Source organism: Dermacentor albipictus, chromosome 6, assembly GCF_038994185.2.
Source record: "Dermacentor albipictus isolate Rhodes 1998 colony chromosome 6, USDA_Dalb.pri_finalv2, whole genome shotgun sequence".
NCBI classification, from domain to species: Eukaryota; Metazoa; Arthropoda; class Arachnida; order Ixodida; family Ixodidae; genus Dermacentor; species Dermacentor albipictus.
In genome coordinates, this window is record NC_091826.1 from 135,105,309 (window position 1) to 135,130,495 (window position 25,187).

At 48.9% G+C, this 25,187-nt stretch overlaps 1 protein-coding gene and 1 long non-coding RNA gene across 3 annotated transcripts in view; one reads left to right on the forward strand and one right to left on the reverse strand.

Moving 5' to 3' along the window:
• Positions 1 to 25,187, reverse strand: part of LOC135902239 (agrin-like) — a 615,148-nt gene that overhangs the window by 162,369 nt on the left and 427,592 nt on the right. For both annotated transcript variants that reach the window (XM_065432212.1, XM_065432210.1), the window contains exon 7: positions 23,426 to 23,887. In XM_065432212.1, the coding sequence (XP_065288284.1) occupies positions 23,426 to 23,887 (462 nt within the window). The remainder of the gene's footprint in view (positions 1 to 23,425; positions 23,888 to 25,187) is intronic.
• Positions 14,649 to 23,503, forward strand: LOC135902240 (uncharacterized). Its single transcript, XR_010564456.2, has 3 exons — positions 14,649 to 15,122; positions 19,144 to 19,268; positions 23,369 to 23,503. It is a non-coding gene; the product is annotated as an uncharacterized lncRNA (long non-coding RNA).

The window sequence follows — 25,187 nt, forward strand, 5'->3', positions numbered from 1 at the left end:
CGGACTGGTGAGAAGTTCTTTACGAGCAGGTTGTTTTGTAATATGAACGAAGACAATCAGCGGTTAAATACCCTAGGTACTACGTCGGTGTTCCCTTCCAAATACTCAACGAGGCCTTTTAGCTCTGGGTCTGCTCATTGCTGTTTAGTGAAGTCTTCTGCGCTTCTTATTCCAAGGAAGGCGTCGTCATCCTCGCCGTCTTCCGGCGGGGGATTGATGGTGGCGCGCGATAGGCACCATCGCACACCATCTCCTACACCACCAGCGTGTAGTCGGCGTCTGAGTGTTTTCGTCCGGACTTGTAGATTAGCATGACGTCATATTCTTGCAGTCTGTGGCTCGACCTCGCCAGCCACCCTGAAGGGTTCTTTAATTTAGCTAGCCAACACAACGCGTGATGGTCGCTGACGACTTTGAATGGCCTGCCATATAGGTAAGGGCGGAATTTCGCTGTAGCCCAAATGATGGCGAGACGTTCCTTTGAAGTCGTACAATAATTGCCTTCCGCTTTTGACAGCGACCGGCTAGCATAAAATATTGTGACACGTTAACGAACAAGATGTTTTAATCATCGTCGGAAGAAGACGATGTTCTGGTCTTCACGCACTGTCTACCATCTTGACAGCTGATATAAATATTGTAAATATTCTGTAAATACATGTCTGACTGTTTTTAACCCCGTAACATTTTTGGTGGAGGTAGCAGGACCATTATCAAGACGGATTTACGCAGCGGGCGCTCCTTTGCTCCATGTACAATGCCAGCTCAAGGCGAGGATGCTTCGGGCCCGTCGGCACCCACGCCCACTGTCATTATGGCACAACCCCACGACCCAGGAACCTTTTCTGCCACCGACGACACTGATGTTAAAGACGGGGGCCTAAAGCGTAAAACTATTCCAATATGCTTTTATTCCAGTCTCCTGACGTCACACTTGCGTAACCACCGACGCAAGCACCGGGTGGTGACCCGCAGGGTTGTCTGAACCGACCAATCAAATGCTCTCCTCGTTCATAGGAGATCACTTTTGTTCGCTTGAAGAACGAATACTATTGCCTACACTGAGCGGCTTGTCGTATATAATTGGCTGACAAGAGGCGAGGAGAACGCTGAAGTGGAGAGGGATTCTATGGGACAGAGCCAGTGCACAGAAAGTCGATAACCGGATGAAGAGGGTGGTGCTGGCGTCTGCGATTGGTCCAGTTTCCCTTACTTAGCTTGCGGTGGCTGGTCGAAAATTGTGGCGGCATGTAACAGAAGCTTAATAATAACGCTAAAACGGATGCTAAGCAAAGAAGAGTTGGTAGAAAGAGGTTGTAAAGGGGCCGAAAGTGCTCGAAAACGTTACACGGCCACGAAATAAGTATATTATAGGCAAATAAACCCATGCTCTCCGGAAGGTGCGAGTAGCCAGCGCCTGAGCAATCGGCGGCAGACATCTTTTATTCCTTTCGGAACGGGGCAGCCTGCGGCTATTCAGAAGAAATTTCAGTTTTGTTCGGCATATTATAGCATCTTTAATGCGTCTTTAGATGCAGCGGTGGCGTGGAGGTAGAACACCCGCCTCGCGTGCAAGAGGTCCTGGTACATAAGAAGCCGATTACTGAGTTGGCCGTAAGAGGAAAAGTAGAGGAATTCCAGATCAAGCTACAGAACAGGTATTCGGCTTTAACTCAGGAAGAGGACCTTAGTGTTGAAGCAATGAACGATAATCTTGTGGGCATCATTAAGGAGTGTTCAATGGAAGTCGGTGGTAATTCCGTAAGGCAGGTTACCAGCAAACTATCGCAGGAGACGAAAGATCTGATCAAGAAAGGTCAATGTATGAAAGCTTTTAACCCTACAGCTAGAATAGAACTCGCAGAACTTTAGAAGTTAATCAACAAGCGTAAGACAGCTGACATAAGGAAGTATAATATGGATAGAATTAAACATGCTCTCAGGAACGGAGGAAGCCTAAAAGCAGTGAAGAAAAAACTAGGAATTGGCAAGAATCAGATGTATCCGTTAAGAGACAAAGCCGGGAATATCATTACTAATATGGATGAGATAGTTCAAGTGGCTGAGGAGTTCTATAGAGATTTATACAGTACCAGTGGCACCCACGACGATATTGGAAGAGAAAATAGTCTAGAGGAATTCGAAATACCAAACGTAACGCCGGAAGAAGTAAAGAAAGCCTTGGGAGATACGCAAAGGGGGAAGGCAGCTGGAGAGGATCAGGTAACAGTAGATTTGTTGAAGGATGGTGGACAGATTGTTCTAGAGAAACTGGCCACCCTGTATACGCAATGCCACATAACCTCGAGCGTACCGGAATCTTGGAAGAACGCTAACATAATCCTAATCCATAAGAAAGGGGACGCCAAAGGCTTGAAAAATTATAGACTGATCAGCTTACTGTCCGTTGCCTACAAACTATTTACTAAGGTAATCGCAAATAGAATCAGGAACACCCTAAACCTCTGTCAAGCAAAAGACCAGGCAGGATTCCGTAAAGGCTACTCAACAATAGATCATATTCACACTATCAATCAGGTGTTAGAGAAATGTGCGGAATATAACCAACCCTTATATATAGCTTTCATTGATTACGAGAAAGCGTTTGATTCTGTCGAAACCCCAGCAGTCAAGGAGGCATTACGGAATCAGGGTGTAGACGAGCCGTATATTAAAATACTGAAAGATATCTATAGCGGCTCCACAGCCATTGTATTCCTTCATAAAGCAAGCAACAAAATCTCAATAAAGAAAGGCGTCAGGCAGGGAGATAAATCTCTCCAATGCTATTCACAGCGTGTTTACAGGAGGTATTCAGAGACCTGGATGGGGAAGAATTGGGGATAAAAGTTAATGGAGAATACCTTAGTAACTTGCGATTCGCTGATGATATTGCCTTGCTTAGTAACTCGGGTGACCAATTGCACTGCATGCTCACTGACCTGGAGAGGCAAAGCAGAAGAGTGGGTCTAAAAGTTAAGCTGCAGGAAACCAAAGTAATGTTTAACAGTCTCGGAAGAGAACAGCAATTTACAATAGGCAGTGAGGCACTGGAATTCGTAAGGGTATGTATCTACTTAGGGCAGCTAGTGACGACGGATCCGGATCATGAGACGGAAATATTCAGAAGAATAAGAGTGGGCAGGGGTGCGTTTGGCAGGCATTCCCAGATCATGAACAGCAGGTTGTATTATCCCTCAAAAGAAAAGTATATAATAGCTGTGTCTTACCAGTACTCACCTACGGGGAAGAAACGTGGAGGCTTACAAAAAGGGTTCTACTCAAATTGAGGACGACGCAACGAGCTATGGAAAGAAGAATGATAGGTGTAACGTTTAGGGATAAGAAAAGAGCAGATTGGGTGAGGGAACAAATGCGAGTTAATGACATCTTAGTTGACATCAAGAAAAAGAAATGGGCATGGGCAGGACATGCAATGAGGAGGGAAGATAACCGATGGTCATTAAGGGTTACGGACTGGATCCCAAGGGAAGGGAAGCGTAGCAGGGGGCGGCAGAAAGTTAGGTGGGCGGATGAGATTAAGAAGTTTGCAGGGACGGCATGGCCACAATTAGTACATGACCGGGGTCGTTGGAGAAGTATGGGAGAGGCCTTCGCCCTGCAGTGGGCGTAACCAGGCTGATGATAAATGCGTACACGTCACTTCGACGCGGTGAGTTTTCGTGGTTTTGCGACTTCGCGTGACAGGCAGGTAAAGTGGGTGCAGCCCGAAATATTTGGACCAATAGCCGGGGGCTAATGGCAAAAAGGCGTGAATCAGAAATAACTCTTTTTTCTTTTTTTGGTCAAATGATGCATAATCAGCGTGCAGGCATCATATCAGATGGGGAGATATCGCGGTTTTCGTGACGTCGCGTGACAGACAGGGGAAGTGGGGGTAGTCCAAAAAAGGTTTTGACCAATCGCGGAGGGCTGATAGCAGAAATGGAATAGAAAAGTTAAGAATTACGTTATGGCGCCCCTGGCTTCAACTATATAAGTGGGTGAGCGCCAGCAACCACTGGAACCAGATCCATCATGCTCGCGAATCTGATATTTTACCTCGTGGACCCGGCACGCGTTTGGTTTCGGACCCACGAGGAGGAAATTACGAGCGGGGACTATTGTAAACAGGAACTCAAACATTTTGGGATGTTAGCGCGCCGCCCAAAAAGACCTCGCTTCTCGTGTCCAGACGTGCACAGAATCCTATCTCACATCCAGGACGTGCTCGCTCTGTGCCGCAGAGTTGACCCGAAGATGACTGAACTTGATAAAGTTTCACGTGTCATTAAAGTCATAGCAGATGATGCCTTCCATCTCCTTGTCTTCAAGAATTCTTCCACTGTGCAAGCCATCATTACCGAATGCCACCGGTTTGAAGAAGCCAAGAGTCGCCGCACTGCCCAGCCATTTCCCCGCCTTCCGAACACGGCTGCTACGTCCACCTGCGAACACCTCCGCAGTTCGCCCACACGCAGTCGCTTTGATGATAGTGCTACGGGGTAGTATTCCCAATGAAGAGCCAAGCAGGAAGAAGAAGAAGACGACGATTGGAAGCTAGCGCGGGCTGTTGCCTCTTGGTCAACTGCGGCGTATAGCCTTGTAAATATACTTGTAATATACTTCTTCACGGTTTCAAATGGTCCACATGCCTGTGCTACTTGGACGACGTTATAGTATTCTCCCCTACATTCGCTACGCACCTCTAGCGCCTCTCAGCAGTCCTGGACGTTTTTCGGCGAGCCGGTCTGCAACTCAACGCATCGAAGTGCCAATTCGGCCGTCGCCAGATTACTGTCCTTGGACATCTCGTTGACGCGAACGGAGTGCAACCGGACCCAGGCAAAATCCATGCTGTTACGCACTTCCCTGTTCCGACGTGTGTCAAGGATGTGCGCAGCTTCATCGGCCTTTGCTCGTACTTCCGCCGTTTCGTCAAACATTTCGCGGCCATAGCACGACCACTAACCGAGCTTTTGAAAAAAGACGGCCCTTTCCAGTGGGGCGATAACGAGGCCTCTGCATTCTCGCTTCTCATCGATCTTCTCACAACGCCTCCCGTTCTGGCCCATTTCGATCCTTCTGCGCCTACCGAAGTCCGTACTGATGCCAGCGGTCACGGTATTGGCGCAGTACTGGCACAACGCCAGCGTGGCCACGACCGTGTTATCGCTTACGCCAGCAGGCTCCTCTCACCCGCGGAGCGCAACTATTCCATCACTGAGCGTGAGTGTCTGGCCCTAGTTTGGGCGGTTGCGAAGTTCCGCCCATACTTATATGGCCGACCCTTTTCCGTGATCACAGACCATCACGCGCTTTGTTGGTTATGCTCATTGAAAGACCCTTCAGGAAGACTTGGTCGCTGGGCCTTACGCCTCCAAGAATATTCGTTCTCTGTCACCTACAAATCTGGCCGACTACACAAGGACGCTGACTGCCTGTCTCGCTACCCGGTAGACGAGCCTGACGACGCCGACAGTAGTACCGCCGACGGCATTTTCTCTGTGTCTGCCTTCGCTAACATCACCGATGAGCAGTACCGAGACCCATCGCTGCGAGTACTCATCGAGCGTCTGCGCTCTACACCTACCGACTCATCCGTTCGCCGATATGTCCTCCAGGGCGGCATTCTGTACCGAAGGAGCTTCCTCCCTGATGGCCCTGATCTTCTTCTTGTCGTGCCAAAACATCTACGACAGACTGTGCTCTTTCAGATGCATGACGCACCAACTGCAGGACATCTTGGCGTAACCCGCACGTACGACCGCGTCCGCCGCCGCTTCTATTGGCCTGGTCTTGCTCGCTCCGTCCGACGCTATGTTGCTGCCTGTGATCCCTGCCAGCGTCGGAAAACGCCTCAGGTGCTACCTTCCGGTCATCTCCAGCCGATCCCCATCCCTGTGGTACCGTTTTTTCGTGTTGGATTAGACCTCCTCGGTCCCTTTCCCACGTCATCCTCTGAGAACAAATGGGTAGCCGTCGCAACTGATTACGCCACCCGATACGCTATCACGCGGGCTCTTCCTACCAGTTGCGCCACTGACGTCGCGGACTTTCTCTTGCGTGACATTATCTTAGTGCATGGCGCCCCGCGACAGCTGCTTACTGACCGTGGTCGTAACTTCCTCTCGACAGTTATCGCCGACATTGTGCATTCCTGCTCTATTCAACACAAGCTGACTACCTCATACCATCCTCAAACCAATGGCCTGACAGAGCGCTTAAACCGTACTCTTACCGACATGCTGTCCAAGTACGTTTCGAAGGACCACCACGACTGGGACGTTGCCCTTCCTTACGTCACCTTTGCTTACAATTCTTCCCGGCACGACACCGCCGGATTTTCTCCATTTTATCTACTCTACGGTCGCGAACCGACCTTGCCCCTTGACACGGTACTTCCTCCTGCTGCGACCTCAACAAGCGAGTATGCGCGCGACGCCATCGCCCTCGCCGATCATGCACGCCAGCTTGCCCGTGCTCGACTGACGCACTCGCAAACCACGCAGCAGCGTCAGTACAACGCCCGCCACCGTGACGTACAGTTTTCGCCTGGTGCACTCGTGCTCCTGTGGTCGCCCTGTCGTCACGTTGGACTTTCCGAAAAGCTCCTTTCGCGATACACAGGGCCCTACCGCGTGCTGTGCCAGGTGACGCCTGTGACTTATGAAATTGCTCCTCTGAGCTCAACCTCGTCATCTACTCTGGCGTCTAGTGATGTCGTGCACGTCAGTCGGCTCAAGAGCTACCACACTGCTTCAGAGTCCAGCCTTTAGTCGCTCCGGGACGGCGCTTTTGCCGCCGGGGGTAGTGCTACGGGGTAGTATTCCCAATGAAGAGCCAAGCAGGAAGAAGAAGAAGACGACGATTGGAAGCTAGCGCGGGCTGTTGCCTCTTGGTCAACTGCGGCGTATAGCCTTGTAAATATACTTGTAAATAGCTTTTCGTCGGTGTCTTCCTACGTAACAATATCCTCCATGTCATCCGACGTGAAATAGAAGCCGCGTATCCTGTAACGACCCCAACCCACGGCCCCGGCAATTGCCAGGCGACCGTCTCATTGATACAGTCCGTCGTGCGTCAAGAATTGGCCAACGTTGGCTTGACCAACGTCTGTCCAGTTAATCAGCCTGACTACACTCCGGCCAGCACTGTCATGCGCACACGCAGCCTGAATGCCCCAACGCGGTCATATTTCACGTCATTGCCGGTCTTCGTGGAATTCGATCCCTGGTCCTACCACCCATCCCGTGGCCCTAACGGTGCTCCTCGGTTCGCCCCGCAAACGCAGCTAGCAAATGCTGGCAACACTTACCGCTCTAGCCGCTCTCCTTCGCCACGTCGCCGCTTCTCCCGATCACCCCCATCTCGCCGATCACCGTCCCCTGGTTCCTTCCAGTGCACCCTTCCGGAAAACTAACGGGTGCAGCACCTGGAGGTGATGCTGCCAAACCGACCCGACGTAAAAATCCTCTTTTGACCATGCCCACACATCAGAACCTCATTAACGTGAACGTGGATTGTGTATCTGTTACGGCTCTGATTTACACTGGCGCGCACGTATCTGTGATGAATGCTCAGTTTCGGAATCGTCTGAAGAAAGTCCTCACTCCTGCCCCTTCCCCTGTGGTCCAAGTCGCCGACGGTGCAACCCCAGCCGTTATTGGCATGTATCCGGCTCGAGTGAGTGACGCCGGACATCATACTTCTGATTTATTTTATGTACCAGAGCACTGCCCTCATGACCTCATCCTGAGCCTTGACTTTCTGTCTACACATTCCGCTTTGATGGACTGTTCTGCTGGTGTTGTGCAACTCGCTCTACCTGCTGCTATTGACCCTCCCGATAGAGCTCTGATATGGCTATGTTCCAGAGAGCATATTCACCTCCCTCACCGTGCCGTTAACTACATCGGTGTCTCCACCATTCCACCTGCCCTGGACGGTGACTACATCGTATCTCCTAATCCCGATTTCCTGCTCTCGAATAACGTCGCTTTCCCTCACACCGTCATTATCATTTCGGACAACACATCTTGCCTTCCGCTTGTAAACTTTGGACTCTGTACCCAAGTACTCCCGCGCGGAATATCCCTGGCGCAAATAACGCCAGCCAGAGACTACCACATATCGGCTTTTACTTGTGACAGCTCCTCGTGTTCAACTCTTCCTTCGCCCCCTGTCCCTTCAGATTTGAATGCCGTAACAAAAATGATTGCTCCCGACCTCCCCACTAGCGTGCTCAAGAACTACGTTGCCGCCTTGCCTCATACTGGGACATATTCGACCTTAGAGAACGCCCTCTAGGAAAAACATCTTTCGTAAAACATCGAATAATCACCAGTGATGCGAGCCCGATCCATCGGCGACCTTACCGCGTCTTCGCTACTGAGAGACATGTCATCCAACACAAAGTTGACAAGATGCTTTCACGAGACATCATCGAACCGTCTTGCAGCCCATGGGCATCCCCTGTTTTACTAGTTAAAAAGGAGGACAACAGTTCGCGATGTTGCGTCCATTATCGACACCTCAACAAGGTAACGAAGAAAGACGTCTATCCACTACCACGCATTGACAATGCCTTGGATTGCCTGCATGGAACGCAATATTTTTCGTCCATCCACGTTCGCTCCGGCTGCTTGCAAATTGCCGTCGATGACATGGACCGCGAGAAGACACCTTTTACTACTCCCGATGGCCTGTATCAGTGCAAAGTGATGTACTTCGGTTTATGTAATGCCCCGGCCACATTTTAACGAATAATGTACGCCCACCAACACGGTTTCAAGTAGTCAATCTGCCTCTGTTATCTGGACAACGTGATCGTTTTTTCTCCGACTTTTGCGACACACCTCGAGCGCCTGTCGACGATCCTATCTGCTTTCTGTCAGGCGGGGCTACAACTAAATTCGTCCATGTGCCACTTCGGTCGTCGGGAAATTTCTGTGCATGGCCATCTTGTTGATTCTTCTGGTGTACGCCCTGACCATGATAAAATACGGGCAGTCAAAGACTTTCCCGTGCCAACAAGTGCCAAGGATGTCCGCAGCTTCTTAGGCCTTTGCACCTACTTCCGTCGGTTTGTCCGGAATTTTGCGAACGTTGCGTGCCCTCTCAATCAGCTCCTCAAAAAAGACGCCGAGTTCATTTGGGGCTCTGAGCAAGGTGGTGCTTTCACCGAGCTGATTGGGTTGCTTACTTCCCGTCCATTCTCGCTCACTTTGATGCGTCAGCTCTAAAAGAAGTCCGTACTGATGCCAGTGGACAAGATATTGGAGCTATCTTAGCACAGAAACACCAAGGCGGAGAACGTGGTATTGCCTACGCCAGCCGGCTTCTTTCCTCTGCAGAGAGCAATCATTCTATCACCGAACGCGATTTTCTGGCTCTTGTTTGGGCAGTGGGTAAATTCCGCCCCTATTTGCACGGCCACCAATTTACTGTCATCACTGATCACCACGCTCTGTGTTGGCTTTCGTCCCTCAAAGATCCTTGAGGGCGCCTTGGCAACAGGGCTCTGAGCCTCCAAGAATACAGTTATTCCGTTGTATACAAGACCCGCTGGTTAAATGAAGATACGGACTGCTTGTCGCGCCATCCTGTCGGCCCTCCTGACGTTTCTGCGGCCGGCATACCTGTCACCGTTCTCTCTCTGGCTGCTTTTCGCGACATAGGAGCCGAACAACGTTGGGACCTCTCTTTGCAACACCTTATTCAACGGCTCATTTCCTCGACGCCCGATCCTTCCCTTCGCATGTTTGAACTTCAAGATGGCACATTGTACCGCTCCAACATGCGCCCGGACAGCCCTGCCCGACTCTTCATTGTGCTTGAGCATCTACGTCAGACTGTTCTCGCCCAGATTCATGATGTACCGACTGCAGGTCACCTTGGCGTGTCACTGACTTATGACCGCGTTCGTCGGCGCTTCCTTTGGCCTGGTCTATACCGCGACGTCTGCCGTTATGCTACTGCGTGTGATCTCTGTCAATGACGCAAAAAGCGGACCACACTCCCTGCAGGTCACCTTCAATGACTTGACGTACCATCAGAACCATTCTTCCGTGTAGGTGTTGATCTCTTAGGCCCTTTTCCTACGTATGCTTCGGGAAAAAAGTGGATTGCTGTAGCAACAGACTACGCCACCCGATATGCAATCACACGGGCTCTTCCGACAAGCTGTGCAACCGATGTCGCTGATTTCCTCTTAGAAAACGTCATCCTTCACCACGGCACCCCTCGACAGCTCCTCACCGACCGAGGCCGCTACTTTCTTTCTAAAGTTGTCAATGACAATCTACACTCGTGCGCGACTAAACACAAACTTGCTACGGCTTGCCATCCACAAACAAACGGTCTAACCGAGCGCCTTAACCACACCCTTACTTACATGCTGTCCACGTACGTCTTCGATGACCATCGCGACTGGGACGTTGCGCTGCCGCTCGTTACATTCGCCTATAATCCGTCTCGCCAGGGTACCGCAGGCTTCTCTCCATTCTTCCTCTTGTTTGGCCGTGACCCTACGTTACATTTCGACACCGCTCTGCCGGCTAGTCTGAATTGCACATCCGACTACGCCCGTGAAGCCATCCTCAAAACACAAGAAGCAGGCCATATTGCTCAACGTCGACTTGTGGAGTCGCAGGACAATCAGCGGCGCTTATATGACGCCCGCCATCGTGATGTCCATTACACACCGGGCGCCCTGGTTCTCCTTCGGTCGCCGTCGCGACGCGTTGGCCTCTCGGAAAAGTTAATTTCACGCAACTCCGGCACTTACCGTGTCTTACGTCAAGTAACTGACGTCACGTACGAAATCGCCCCTCTTGTGCCAACCGTGGCTCAGCATCGCTCCGACGTGGTCCACGGCACGCGTCTTAAGTTGTATCGCTCGCCCGCCTCCTAACCAGCACCGAGCCGGTGCTTCAGCCGCCGGCTGTCATGTGACACGTTGACGAAGAAGATGTATTAATCAACGTCGGAAGACGACGATGTTCTCGTCTTCGCGCACTGTCTACCATCTTGACAGCTGATATAATTATTGTAAATATTCTGTAAATACACGTCTGACTGTTTTTAACCCCGTAACAATATCACCCGTTCATGTCCGTCTTTCTTCTGGACTAGGACGGCACCGAGGCTTAGCCTACTGGCGTCAGTGTGAATTTCGGTATCGGCGAAATGTGCAAGTAGCAGCGGTGACTGCATGCGTCATTTTAGTTCTTGAAATGCGTCGGCCTACGGCGTTTGCCACAAAGCGCCTGTAGTTGGTACACATGCCAAGAAATCTACGCACTGCCTTCTTGTCGATGGGCTGCGGGAACTTTGCGATAGCAGCTGTTTTCTGCGGGTCAGGGCGTACTCCTGATTTACTGATGACGTGGCCTAAGAACAGAAGCTACGCGTAAACGAAGCGGCACTTTTCCGGCTTCAAAATGAGCCCTGATGACTTGATGGCCTCTACAACTGTCGCAAGCCGCCTAAGGTGGCCGTCGAAATTTCCGGCGAAGTTAACGACGTCATCCAAATACACAAGACACGTCTGCCACTTCAATCCTGCTAACACCATGTCCATGGCGCGCTGGAACGTTGCAGGCTCCGAGCACAGACCGAATGGCATGACCTTGAACTCGTACGGGCCGTCTGGCGTGAGGAAGGCTGTCTTTTCGCGATCTCTCTCATCGACTTCTATTTGCCAGTAGCCAGACATGAGATCCATTGACGAGAAGTATTTTGCGTTGCAGAGCCGATCTAATGCATCGTCTATCCGTGGTAGGGGGTATACATTCTTCTTCATGATCTTGTTCAATCGACGATAATCGACGCAGAAACGTAACGCCGTCCTTTTTCTTCACCAAGACAACAGGGGATGCCCACAGGCTTTTCGATGGCTGGATGATGTCGTCGCGCAGGATTTCGTCGACTTGTTGCCTAATGGCTTTCGCGTTCTCGCATCGAGACTCGATAAGGGTTCTGGCGGAGTGGTCCAGCGCACTCTTCAGTTATTATGCGGTGCTGTGCAACTTGTTTTTGTCGAATCTTCGACGACGTCGAAAACCAGTCTTTGTATCGTTGGAGAAGACTTCTGCGCTGTTGTTGCTTACTCATGGTGAGCCCTGGATTTACGTCGAAGTCTGGTTCTGGGACTATGATTATCGGGGTAGATGCGGCAGAATCCGAGAGGACAAAGGCATTGTTGGTTTTCACAATTTCCAGATGTACGCGATTGTCATGCCCCTGTTGATGTACTTGAACACTTTGCTGAAGTTGGTTAGCATAACTTCTGCTTTCCCTCCGTAGAGCCGAGCGATCCCTCTTGCGACGCGAATTTCACGGTCGACCAGTTGATGTTGGGCGCCCTTGATGCCGCCTCCTACGTCAGGAGGTGTTTCAGTGCCGACCGAAATAACAATGCTGGAGCGAGGCGGGCTGCTCACTTGATCTTCAAGCACACACAAGGCGCGGTGACTAGGAAGGCTCTCCAGCGGTATTGCATGACCTTCCGACAGCGTTATTGACTTCGACTTCATGTCGATGATTGCGCCATGTTCGTTCAGGAAGGCCATACCGAGAATGACGTCTCGTGAACACTGTTGGAGGATAACGACGGCGGCATGGTAAGTCAGGTCGTGAATGGTAATTTTTGCCATACACATTCATGTCGGCATTATGAAGTGTCCTCCAGCGGTCCGAATTTGAGGGCCTTCCCACGTAGTCTTAACTTCCTTCAACTGCGTGGCGATTTGTCCACTCATGACAGAGTAATCAGCCCCTGTGTCGACCAAGGCGGTGACTGCGTGGCCGTCGAGAAGCACGTCGAGGTCGGTGGTTCTTGTCTTGCATTACAGTTCGGTCTTGACGTCGGATCACAGCTGCGTTGCGTTCACCTGTGGCTGGGTATGTGACGTCGTCAGGTCGTCTTTCGTCGTCGTATTCTTCGCTTCCTCACTTTGTCGGGACGGTGGCGTGTCGTTATGTCGTCGAGGTAGTTTCATCAGCATCTTCGTCGGTGGCGGAAGATCTTCGTCCGTTGGACGAGCAGCAACCGCTCCTCCATCGGTTGCTGCTTTTAGTTTGGCGGATATGGGCTCGCTGACCAGCCCCGAGTTGGGCCATTGTATGGACGGCGCTGCGGCGGCAGGTAGCAGCCTTGTGATGGCGAACGGGGCGGTCGTCGAGAGTTGCATTGAGTGGCGGCTAGGTAATCGGCGATGTCACGCGGGCGCTCCCCAGGCTGTGGACGCGGCACGTTGACGGCGAACCCTCTCTGTCCCAAGCCGCAGTATGCACATCGGCCGTGCACATGGCCAGCTTCACCGCAGGGGTAGCAGAGCGGGCGGTGGTCGGGGATGCGCCAAATATCCGTCTTTCTCGCGTAGTAGCCGCGCTGGGCGACGGGCGGGCATGCTGGCGGCGGTGGCGGTGGACGACGGAATTGTGGCGGTAAAGGTCCCTGGCGCGGTCGTGCAGGGGGGCCTTGGCGGCGGGGGACGGCGGCGTAGGTCATAGCTTCCGGCTGGGGCTGCGGTGATTCTGGTTGCACCTCAGGAACTCGAAGGGATCGCTCAAGCTCATCTTTGACGATTTCGGCGATAGAGGCTAATGGGGCTGCGACTTAGGGTACAACTTCACCAGCACTTCCTGTAAGACCGCTCTCATAGTCTCACGCAGGTCGTCGGTGGCCAGGGATTGAATTTCTGTGTAGTTGGCAGAGTTCGTGCGGCGGTTGAATTTCCGGTTCCGCATTTCGAGCGTCTTTCCCATGCCTGTGGCCTCGCGAATAAACTTTTCTATGGTTGTCGGTGGGCTTCGTATCATTGCGGCGAAAAGTTCTTCCTTCACACCACGCATCAGAAGGCGGACTTTTCAGTTCATTTCTTCCGTGAAGATCGCGATCGTCTCATTTCTGGTAGAACTTGGGCTCGCTCTTTTCGGACGACGCTTGTAAATGTTTGCAAGAAGCCGCTTCGGAACAGGTCCCACGTCGTTAAGGTGGCTTTTTAAGGTGGCCTGTCGTTAATCGTTTTACTGGGTGAACTTGTGCCCTCAAAAACAGGCTACACTCAAAGAACGGCGACAGCGGCGAACACAGTCGGCGATCGTCGAAAATATGATCAGCGGGAAAAGCGCGTCGGCTTTTATAGATCAGTCGTCGAATGTTCCAGAATAGCCGCTGGGACCACTTGTCTTCCACAAAGTTCTACACTATTCGCGTCGCGCATACATGCAATCAGATAACGCAAGTTGCGGGGAAAGACAGCGGATGGGACCATCGATACCATTCCAGAAACTTCTTTTACATGCAGGCGCATCGTGCGCTGTGCGATAACGTTTGTTAGGCGGTGAGAAGTGGTCACCCGATAAAGAAGTACACGTGTCGATATCAACGGCTTACTGTCTTAGCTCAGCCGAATCCTGGCTAATCCCCCATAGTGGGTATGAGCCACTACGTGATGCAAACAAACAAACATGACGCATGTTTCATGTATTTGCTTCGGGCGGGCTTATGACACATGTTGAGGAAGCCGACTACTACAGCAGGCACCGCAGACAGACAACGGCTCATTGTCATGAGTCACCGGCAAGACCTGTATGACAACGCGAAAAAGAACGAAGACGCCGGTCGACGAACGGAGAAGGTACCCGCAGGGGAGAAGCACGTGAAGTGCGTGAAGCGCGCGAGAAAAAAGAAATAAAGAAAAAGGAGGCGCAGGTGGAGTTCAGCTGGCATTGCTGACGTAATCGACAAGGAAGACAGTGGCATCTCCAGCTGCGCTCTGGAGACGGCAGGACGCAGCTTCGGGGACCACGGACCGGAAAGCTGGCCAGTGACGACTCCCGCTCCTGAGCCTCGACTGCGTCGCCGTTGCGGTGTTTCGCGGCCGTGGTCCAACCCCACGCTGCCGTAACAACTTGCTGTCCCGTGCCACGAGGGCGATCGCCTGCCCACGCCAGCGGCACAACGGCCGAGACATGGTCCGGTGCCACGCGGGTCTCTGCTAAAGACTATAACCTCATTGCTCTCGACGGAGGTCGACGCCCACGCTGCGTCAGAACCATGCAGGCCAACGTCCTTTGCCACGCTGGGCCGGAGTCCGATGCGACTGGCGACGGTCAGAACGTTCGTTTGCTCGTGACGTCGCGTTGGTTAGTCACGCGGAGGAAGAGCATGTATATGAGGGCTTGTTTGTTTTTTATGTGTATAGCTAGTTTTTGAAGTGTCTCGTGTGTGTATAGTGTTTATAGTGTGTCAGGGCAGTTTGCTGTGTTTTTCTTTCATTACTTCTTTTTCTTTGAGCTAAATGTCTGGTAACATATTTGAATTGTCTCAGTCCATTTCGGGAGTGCTGAAATTCGTCACACTGATGCAGTGCTTTGTTTCCATATATTGTATCGGTGGACGTGCTCGCCGCATGCCTTATGGCTGGTGCAATAGGTCAAGAGACGACGGCACGCTTCTCTGGTGCCGTCTCATAGCGGTCGTCGCCGCAGAGCCCGTTTTGCGCCGCGCTGCGCTTTTCTCCTGACGCTTCCCGCCTGATTCCGCCGCACCATCCCCATCCACTTTTTTCCTCGCGTTCTGTTCGCTATCATCATCTTTCATCCGCCACAGCGCTCCGCGTTCGCTCTTTCTTGCTTCGCTGTACTCGTTCGCATGGTAACGCCGAGGAGGCCGACGCTCAACGTAGGAACGAGCGCCTACACATTAAACATTTAAAAAATTTTATGGGTGTTGAAAGGGGTGTTTTCTGCATTTACACCAATTTATACACCCTCCCACCACCTTTTCGGCCAAAACATCCTATCATAAGGGTGTATAACAGTCATAACTTGTGACTCTGCTCAGAGAAGGGTGTTAAATCGACGACTGAAGGATGTTGAACGTATTTATGCATAAATCTAGGTAACGTGTACGCGTCCGCGCATTGAGCAATGTGTTTGTGCATTGCATTTTAAATGCCATAGCGTTTTATGTCCTTTCAGGTAGAAAAGCTGGCGTTTTCCGCAACAATGCATATGGGACCCTGCTCATGCCAATCTTGACATTCAGAAAGCATTCAGAAGCGCGCCGCCCGTTTTATTCTCTCAAATTATTCATATCATTCTAGCGTCACCTCGATGAAAAGAACACCACGTCTACCTGTCCTTTGGTTGCGTCGCAAGTACTTTCGTCTCTGTCTTTTTCATAGAGTATGCTACTTTAACCCTTCTCTTAAAGAAAATATTTTCACCACACTAAGTTCTCGTCTGGCATCGACCATCAACACAAAATTAAAGTGTCATTCTTCCTTTTTGCCAAGAGCAGCCACTGAATGGAACCGCCTTCCCGCCTACCCATTCTCAATTTCTGGCATCACTAATTCAATATCGCCGTTCAATGTGTCTTACAATTTGATTTTCTATTCATGCCCTACACTACAAATATAGAATATTTTCACCACTTCTTTCTGTTGTGCCTACTAGGCCTTGAAAGCATGTATAATACTTTCAAGGCACTCCCAGAAGAAAAGCTCGGCACGGAACGTAGTAGCAACTACCCGCTCATCGCTCTGGTTAGGAACCACTACGAAACAGCAGCACAAGGTGGCCATGCCAGCAAGCAAACCTGTCAGAATAAATGGGTAGCATCAGATGTTCTTCTATATATATATATATATATATACATATATATATACATATATATACATATATATATATGTATATGTATATATATATGTATATATATATTTCGATTGACTTCGGCGCGGCGCAATTTGCGCGCTCGCCCCCTGCCCAATGGAAAGCGACCGGAAGTGAGGGGACAGGACGACGGTGTACCGTCGCAGACCACTAGGCGCGTGGCAGGACGGGAAGGTGAAAGCTGCGCCATGATTGCATTCGATGCTTTTGTTACATGAAATGCATTGTTTCGTTTTCGCCTCTGTCGCGCCTCGCGCTGTGCGAAATAAGTTTAAACGTGCGATTAGTTTTTTGCGTGGACTAGAAAAAGATATGGCCCGTGCTTTGTGTATTACTCGTGCCCCACTTTAAATTAAAGTTTTCGTGCACACTGGAAGATGGATCCATGGAGGCTGAAGCGAGCAGTTGCAACGTGACCTATGCTCATGCTCGTTTATTTGGTATTTGTTTGGTGGGTTACGTGTTATTGTTCGCTCTATAAGTATTCACTATGATCTTGTAGTGCAATTCACTAATGTAAGAGCAAAAGCAGCTGCGCTCCTAGTAGGGTGTGTTTACTACCTCAATCGCGCCCCGTGTGACTAATGTTTGTCAACCCTACATCGGGCATGGTGCGCCTGCATAGTTCCGTTTTGTTTCTCAACGCTTGAACGCTCATAGATGTGATTCTCTCGTGCGTTCAGCGTGGCTTCTTGTAATACGGTCGTTCGCACTTAAGTTAAACGTGGTCGACCACTTTTTCGTCGCGTAGGAAAAGGACGACTGGCTTTGCCACCTTTTGAAAGAACAGGCGCGGTATTGTTTATCCCTGTTGCGGTCGCGTGCTGCTGTTGCTGCTTGCCGGACGCCTTCAGCATGTTTTCGGCTCGCTTGGTGGCTGGCTTAAACTTTATTTAAAGGGAGAAGGTAAAGGGGGACGCGACTGAGGAATTTCGCTCACGTAAGGCCCTGGGCCTGCTTGGCCTTCTCCGACATGTGTGTACGTGCGTGTGTGTGTGTGCGTGCGCGCGTACATGCCGGTTTGTATGGGCCGCTGTGTTTGCGTGTGTCTGGTGTGTACGTATTTTGTGAGCGTGTTTGTGTATGCGTGCGTGTGCGCGCATGTTTCTGTGTGGGTCGCTGTGTGTGCGTGCACGTGTTAGCGTGTCTGCCTGCATGTATGTGTGCTTGTATGTGTTTATTAATGTGCGCGGGAGCGCTTTTGTGTCTGCGCTTTGAGAGTGCGTACGTGCGTGTGTGCGTAGAGTGCCTTTTGTGTGCGTGCGTATGTATTGCATAAGGTCGCTAGAGCTTTACTCGCGATAAAGCTCTTCCAATTTGGTGCAGCGAGTGTTCCCGCCTGAAAGCCGAATTTGGTTTGAAGCCACCCTGGGCAACTGCTGTATGAGGCGCCGTTTCTTCGAAGGACCTGTGGGAATGCGTTAGGTATACGCTTCCTCCTTTTTCCCTCCTCTGCCTTGATGAATCCATATCTTTGATTCTTGTTGTGAAAGGAACGTTACATCCAGAGCATAAATAAATGATTAAGAAATGTGGTAGCGATTCGCGAGTACACTTATTCTGATCTTAAAAGCATGGATTTCCCATTAGCCTGCATTTACGTTTATGTAGACAACCGCTGAAATTGGTAATGGTAGGTTGTTCGAGACGTTCTACGTATATAGCAGTTGGCTTCAGGAGCTTCAATGAATTTTGAAAATTTTAAGTGTTGTGCTTTAGAGGTATTATATACAAGCTTTAGGTCTCTCTGGGTAGTTTGTATGCCCATCTAGAGCTGTCACCTATGGCCTTGTTGAAATTCGCACCTGCGGTTTGGAGCACTGTGGAAGCTAGAAGGCTTGCCCTGGCTCTCGAGAAAGTGTTCAAGCTGGAAGTGTAGGTTTAGGAGTTTGGGGTTGGTCACACAAAATCTTTTTTATGCCTTAGCAGTAGGAGTGTAAAATGATAAAAAAGTGCATGTGTGTCAAGCGGGGGAAGCTGGTCATGTGGTAGAGGCTTTTGTGTGTGTGTGTGTGTGTGTGTGTGTGTGTGTGTGTGTGTGTGTGTGTGTGTGTGTGTGTGTGTGTGTGTGTGTGTGTGTGTGTGTGTGTGTGTGTGTGAATTCGCTCCGCAAAAGGGAGCACGTTTGTAAAGTAACCTACTTCGTTGCTGGTGCTGTTCGCCATGAATCGGCAAGAAATCCCAATAATAACTTTAACTTGAAATAACAAACTATGCAATGCATGCTGGCACAGTGGCGACAGCATCATAGGGGCATATAAACATGCAGCTGTGTGACAATCTTAATGCATAACTGGAACATCTGAAAGGAGGCTTGCTTCTTATTCAGTAAGCAGCACAAAGTCCATATTTCCGCTTTTCTCGTGCAAACCAAAAGAGGCTCATTGCCAGTGACCTTGTCTTTTGCACTAATAGAATTTGTTTATCTTGAACTTAAAGCGTCGTTTCTCGCAGGTCATGCAGGTGATAGCAGCAGTTTACCATTGCCCAGCCTTGCTACCCTCCATCAAGAGCAAGTCACTTGTGTTTGCCTTCGGACAGATGGTTGATGTCTTGGACACCGTTCTAAGTAGATATATGTGTGTAGTGTACGATAATAAGTCAAGTTATAATTTAAATCTTTAAGGCTCCTTGGCTGCCTAAGCTTGATATCGTGTGCAGTTGTGTGTGGTTTTAAATATTTCCGGTGGTACAGTGCATACTTCAGGTATGGCTGCTGATCCAACGTACGCACCTGCATTTTCTTGATGGCCTTTCATAATGAGGATACTCTTTATGCGAGAATATTCACGGAATGGGGCATTGCAGCATCATATTCTTCATTGTACATTCAGTGCTAATTTCGTATAACTTTCCTGCTACCAATTTATTTGCAGGAAAAGAAAGTTTGTTTACTGTCTGCAATGAGCTTGCTATTTTCTCATTGCATTACACTCTTCTACCCTTCATTTATTCCAATATAAATCTCAAAACAATAAACTTCGAGCTATATTTATGCTGAATACAATATCATATTCAAAATGCGCCGGATTGCAATCTAGAGTGCAAGGGATTTGAAAACATTACAAGAAACCAGGACCTCTTGTGGGCGCTGAAAAACGTTTCAGCAGGCAATGTGCCTATTTCCTGTACTGAGCTAGCTGCTCATGAAAAGTGCAAGCATATTCATCTCACACAGTTTTGCAACAAATAGCAGGCCTATCATTGTGTCCGAGCACAACCTTTCCTCATTTGCATCATGAAAATCTTCTCGTGCTTTATTTGGAACAAGTCTTGAAAAATGAATGTTTCATAATTTTGAAACTACACGAAGTATTGATTTGGGCTAGACAGTTTTTAGACAACTTGACCATGTTGAACCTAGCCATTACTAGAGGAGAAAAAAAAACATGCACATGAGCACTCATTCAATCAAATGCAATGCTTGTGGTCATTTTCCACGTGGCAAAATGTCCTTTTAAGCGAGAGAGGGTGGGTAGACAACTTACCACCATTGCGACTCATGCGGGTAGTGGCAAGACAGGATGAGAAATGGTTGGGGCTCGGTGGTTCGTTGAATATCTGAACACTTATATACAATCCCCCACAGTGAGGGGTAACTGTGCAATATGTTTTGGGCGGTAAAGATGATCGTTGTAGGCGACAAGAAATTTCAGGCTCTAGTTGAGAGCCTACCGAAAGAAGGACCATGTAAATAGTCGCAGACCAACATAAACTGCGTAGGTGGGACGTCACAGTTTAGACCATGAAGTAGAAATTGGGAGCCTGAGGAAGGATCATAAGATTCAAAATGGAATACTACTTGTCAGCGTATTGCTAAGCTAACCAATTGAAAGAAAGGGGCGTGCTCTAAGGAATGTAGTTGACATGACATGCTAAATTTTCCAAGGAAGTATGCCAAAATACCAATTCTTACTAAATTTGTAAATAAGAAATACATACTAAATTTTAGGATACAGGAAGGGCCTAATAAACTATGTTGGAGATCGTTGGGCTGGGTGCATGTATTGCAGGGCAAATGAGAACGCCAGTGGGGGTTTCCGCATTTTCATTTTGTGTACACTCTCTGTAAAAGAGTACACTTTGACTCCCAGAGCAATAATGTTGCGTAAAAAAAATTATTTTTTCATGGCTTGTGTATCTCAGTCTTAATGTGCCATATTCCATAAGGTTGTCAGCTGCAGTACTTGTAAAGTGTGATGCACAGATCTATTGCAGGTTTCATAATGTCAATTTTATACTGAGGTCACATACACGCTCCTGGACAAATGTCTGCTGTTGAGAGATCTCGTTGGTAGTGTCTATAAATTTTATTCGCTCCTATTTTCTGTGTTGAAAAGGCTACTGAAAATTTGTTTGCTTTTGCTGCTATATGCGTCATGTTGTATTCACAATGAAATAGTGGTTTAGTGTTCACGGTAACATCCAGTTCCTAAATTTGCAAAATAGCAATTTCTCCTACATTTCACTTGTCTTGCCCAGCTACCTAAGTTTTGCAATGTGCCTGGTCACATTAATTAAGATTGTTGTTTTCACGAGTGTGTTTCCTTATCATATTTTCCGCAGTGTACATGTGTAATTGCAGACTAAACTCTCATGATTCCCTTCTTATGTTGCTAATGCAGCATGCAAGATTCCGGCACAGCCATGCAGTATTAGTCGAGATGCTCATAGAATGGAGTCCTTGCACCTCCTGGTTAAATGTGAACAGTTTCTTTTTTCTTTTTGAAAGCTAATTGCCTCTTGCTGCATAAATTGCATTTTTGCAGCTGAAATGTGTACCATAGCTTTTTTTTAAGATTTTGAATCAAATAATATACAATGTTCAGTATATTTATACTGTTTGATACAACCATTTGTCTCTGGCAGATGTTAACAGTGTGATATTTAACTTGAACCTATGCATGACTGCCTGTGCTTGTGTTTTTAGTCACCAGAGTATGGCTGACTTATTAAATCAAATTTGCTCATTTGCATACTCATATGCTACAGCAAGCCCTAATCTTGCATTACCGCATCTAAGTGCAAATAAGTAAAAAAAATTACAATGTATTTTAAAACGCTGTCCACCTTTTGTACTCAGCGAAATAGTTGGATTAACAATGGTTTGTTTTTATCAGGCCTCCATTGATACTGCACTTTGCACCCAGACATGTGGAATATTCAGTCTTTTGTTTTATAGTAAGAAAAGAACACATTTTCAAACTACATATTGTATAATAAACCAGTGCCTTCGGGTTAAAAAACAAGAATAAAAAAACCAGCATTGTAATTAGAAAATCTGCTTTAAAGCATTTTTAGCACAGTGAACTCTCATTTCACAAAAGAAAAAAACTATTTAGGCCTAAAATCCTACATATTTCTTGTGCTCAGGTAATCTTGTTGGAAAGAGAAAATGAGCAATAAGGCTCCTGTCTTAAACTTTATTTAAAGTTCGTCTATGCTTGGAAAATATTGTTTCAATCTCAAAAATGTTGGCGAGTTGTGCCTTACATCTACTTCCCAAACTTTTCATAATGCTTTGCCATGACATTGGTCTAGAATATAACCCTAATTGACCTTTGCAATATCCCCTCTTTTTCAAGGCATCAAAACTTGAATTGTCGTTCATTGGGGCTTAATACTGAAAATTTGTCACTTTATGTGGCCTGAAACACTGCGAAGTGAACTCAGGTTCTTTCAGTGCTCCTCTACATTATTTCTTCTCTAATAAGAACAGATTTGATCAATACATATATATTTAAATAGGTTTGTGATAAATGTACGTGTTGTACTTGCCAATGTGTTTGGTGATTGTGCATGTTTAGATTTCATGTGATTTATGTATATCTTGTACTGTGTATTGTAGCATGCAATCAATACATTTATATTTTTCGTGAAGATGCAGCATGTCTTACTAGTATGTGTTGCATGTTATACGGATCTAGAAATCGGATAACAGATGGCGAAGATATACAGGTTCAAAAGTGTCAAACTTGCTAGGTTGTTTTTGTGCAGCGAAGACGGGTTTTGCAATCTACAGCATGAATTACTAATATGTAATGTGATCCACAGGTATAGGTGTTGCGTGTGCCCATGGAAGCTTCAAGGCCGGCTGTTGGACGGTGCGTTTGGTAGCCGAACTTAAACCTTCTGGCACACACGAGAGTTACAAGTGAATCGCTGTACATAATAGTAATTGAAGGCGTGTATTGCCGAACCTGCCTTCCATGCACACCAGAAATAAAGGGGTGTGCACCCTTCCAACACCCACATAAATGGGTGTCAATGTGGACTAGCACCCTTACACCCTAAATTTATTTGGCTGGGCACCCTTCCTCTAGGGTGCTATAATTGCACCCCAACTGTAGGGTGTATGCGACAGCACCCTTAGCGTGTCCGTCTGGCGACAAACTGATTTACACCCTTGAGGGTGTTAAAATGTTTAGTGTGTAAGAGCTGCGCTTTAAATCCAGTTTACTGAGGAGGTCGTCATAGTGTGCGTGGTATTTTTTGGAGCTGCTTATCTCCTAAAATACGGCAGTTTCGGCTTCGAGGGTAGGCTTCATTAGTAGTGATTACGCGCTATATGACACTTCCCCGATAGGGACATTCTGCACCAGTTTTTTTTTTCATTTCCCCTGCGGGACGAAGGCCACTCCCGCCACTATCAGTGCTTACAAGTGCTGCTCCCTTTCAGTTGTACCTCCTCGCAGCTGGCGCGTGCGATCACTGCGCGTGGAGAGAAACGGCTCACCGCGTCGCAGTGGATGTCGCACTGGCAGTCTCCGCCGGGCGCACACACCGCGCCGAAGCGGCAGCTGCACCCGTCCCCACTGCCGCCGTCCGGGTCCTGGTCGAGGCCAGCGCCCACGCAGGGCCTGGGAGGCCCCAAGTCGCGGCCCTGCTGGCACGAAGCCCTGCGCAGCTGGCACTCGTTGGCGTACGGCTGGCCGCGGGTGTCGCACACGGGCTCCAACCCTTCGGGGCAGTCTCGCGGGCACACGCAGACGCCGCTCTCGCAGCGTGCGCCGAGCTCGCAGCGCACTCCGCGGCACACGTCGCAGGCGCCCCGCGACGCCACCGCGATGGCCCGCTGGTGGCGGCACGAGGCGCGCCGCAGCTCGCACTCGTTGGCGTACGTGAGGCCGTCCGAGCCGCACACCGCGTCGTCCACGGGAGACGGGCACGGCGGCGGGCACCCGCAGCGGGCGCCACCCTGCGCGGCGAGCCTTCTGTGCAGTACCGCACACGCTTCTGCGGAACGTGCTGGCCTGCGGACAATCACCTAAACCGCATTCACGTTTCTCTGCCCGTGGCTGCTTCTAAGTCCCGAGTCTTCCTGGGTTTCTGCAATTCTAGCTTCTATTTGTGGCCAAACAGTGCTTGCTGTATAATAAATTAGTAGTAAGTCGCTTTCCTGGTTTACAAATGTTTTCTACATTGTTCACCTATATATGTTCTATACGTTCAAATTCGGTGCATACACGTATGTTCGTGTGCGGTATAGAGGCTGTCCCAACTATCCTGCACCAAGATTTAAAAATATGCAAATGCCACGTTAATGCACAAAACTATGTCAGTGTTGTTTGCCGTCCCTTGGAGATACTCAAATTATTTTTTGCATTGCGCCTGACAACATAATTTGCCGTAAATATTTATTCAAAGTCTCAAATATAGAATTAGATGAAAATTGTCAGTGAGAAAATTTTAGAGCGATATGCATTTTGTTGCTCAATCCGTGGTGCATGAAAGTGTTTCTCGGAGCGTGAAAGAAGCTCGCTAATACACGCAAAGTGCCTCGAAAGGCCAGGCGCGTGGCAATTTTGCCTGCCAAGTTTCGAGAAGGGGCCAGGTGGTAATTCATGAAGATGTGTACGGCGCGAAAGTGCAGAAAGGACGGAGAGGCGAGGAGAGAAAAAGCGCTCACTATCGACCTCAAGTTCTATTCCCGAGTTGGATCTCAGCGTTTCTCCACGTCGTGCCTTCCCGTTGTTTGCCCGCTGTCGCAGTCTGCACATCATCTACTTTCATGATGTTTAGATTAGTTCAAGGTTATCCGTAGCCGTGATGAAGAATAAACGTGCAGTAGCTCACATCGATGATGAGCAGGGTGGTCAGAGGCGTTACAGATAAAAGGTTAGACTATAAAGTAGGTAAAACGCACAAAAATTGGTTTCCAGAATGGCCAAAATAAAAAATAAAGAAATGCCGCAGAAACCTGCACAGTTTGCACCTAATATTACAAGTACATCAAGAACCGGAAGTCGCACGTTTTGCTAATGTGACGGTAAACTCACCGCTCGCTACGCTGGGTCTACGTTGGTACCAATACACTGAGTATATTATTGCGAAAAGCATTCGTTGCCTATGTCAGCCCTTTTGGTGTATCTATCTATGGTGCCAAGAAAACGTGCACTCCCCAGAAATAAAGGAAAAATAAAGAACATTACGTTTCGAACGCCCTGGCGCAACATCGTGAACTAACCGGAAACAGCACTGACTGGAACTCGGCAGCC